Below are 1,394 nucleotides of genomic sequence, written 5' to 3' on the forward strand. Positions count from 1 at the left end.
ACGTAAAAACCGTTATCATGATGATTGGGGAAGAACCTTTGAATTGAAAAATAAATATGCGGCTGTGGTATAAAAGTCTTGGAAGATGCACATACCTTGCCATACCTTCTCGTAGAAATGTCTGTGGAAAGATCGGTGAATTTAAGTTTGCTGTTTATAGTGACGACACTCCTCACTGTAGTCAGAGGTGTTCCACAGTGGCATAATAGCACCGATGGAAGACAGTATTTCATTGATGGAGATCAAAAGGTAAGCAATTGCAAATTAATGAAGTAATTTGGAATAAACAATTAAATACATTGTATTATTATTAGTATAACTGGTTTCAAGCATTTCGTGAATGTGCCAGCCGCAAATTGCAACTTGTCGAGATAGATACACAACAAAAAAATCAAGCTCTAATTGCCGTACTAAAGCCAATTTTTGGTAATTAAACAATCGATTTTTTATAAAATAAATTCAAAGTAAATTACATTTTTATATATTTTTAGGAAATTCACACAATTTATGGCTTGGTGCTACCGATGAATACAATCGTGATAAAAACATGAAAAGACCTTTTTATTGGTCCACATCGGGCAAACTAGTGACCTTCACCCATTGGTCTGATAAAAATCCGGACAATGATCAACGCGACGAACATTGTGTTCATACATGGGCCTCGAAACCTAATTATCAATGGAATGATCACCACTGCGACACACCACGTTTTGGTTTTATTTGTGAAAATCATTATTTACAGGCGGAACAGCAAAATGAAATAAACACAATGAGAGAAAAACTCTTGAAAACAAATGCAAAATTATTTGAAGAATATCAAAGTCAACAAAAAGAATATTCGGAAAAGTTGAAAAATAGTGCTACCGAAATTGAAGCAGGTGAAACGGAATTTAAGGAAGTGCTACACAATGTCTATACAAAATTGGAATATGACATAAGTCATGCGCTGGCTCAGCATCAAAGGGAAGTTAACTCTTTGGTCGAGGAGAGAAACAAAGCCGTACATATTCACAATGCCGAGTTAAAAAGTGCCACCGAAGATATATCTAAAAAATTTACCAAAGAATTAGAAGCTGCTAAAGCTGTCTATGATGATGTATTGAATATTTAAGATAATTTTAGTCTGTCAAATTATTAGCGTTATATGGCTTCATAGGTTTATGGGCAATATCTTTGAAAATTTAACATAGTTGAAACCAAGGTTTACCCTTTTATAACTCCCGAATTGTGGTTGTATATTCTACAAATTAAATGCTTTTGGGTAAAATGAAATGTTTTTTGACTTGGCAAAAAATATTGGACTTATTTATTTTATTTTCGAAATATTTATAACAATTAAAAATCACAATAATAAATTATAAAAAAAGCTCTAGCAACTAGGGCTATCGGCCTAA

The 1,394-nt window shown here is 33.1% G+C and overlaps 1 protein-coding gene across 1 annotated transcript; it reads left to right on the forward strand.

The window, feature by feature from the left end:
- On the forward strand, positions 1-1,394 carry LOC141398656 (lectin subunit alpha-like). The gene is made up of 3 exons (XM_073976178.1): positions 1-249; positions 315-426; positions 492-1,394. Exons 1-3 carry the CDS (start codon positions 118-120, stop codon positions 1,109-1,111), a joined length of 864 nt encoding a protein of 287 aa, XP_073832279.1. The 5' UTR covers positions 1-117; the 3' UTR covers positions 1,112-1,394.

The sequence above is a fragment of the Musca autumnalis genome, unplaced genomic scaffold (genome assembly GCF_047663935.1).
Source record: "Musca autumnalis isolate F117 unplaced genomic scaffold, ASM4766393v1 scaffold_3, whole genome shotgun sequence".
NCBI lineage: Eukaryota > Metazoa > Arthropoda > Insecta > Diptera > Muscidae > Musca > Musca autumnalis.

What these genes read in the sequence shown, in the direction of transcription:
- LOC141398656 (XM_073976178.1), top strand. Translation starts at nt 118, where the DNA reads ATGTCTGTGGAAAGATCGGTGAATTTAAGTTTGCTGTTTATAGTGACG. An exon ending in TCATTGATGGAGATCAAAAG is followed by an intron (nt 250 to 314) that starts GTAAGCAATTGC and finishes TATTATTATTAG; the next exon opens with TATAACTGGTTTCAAGCATT. An exon ending in CGTACTAAAGCCAATTTTTG is followed by an intron (nt 427 to 491) that starts GTAATTAAACAA and finishes ATATATTTTTAG; the next exon opens with GAAATTCACACAATTTATGG.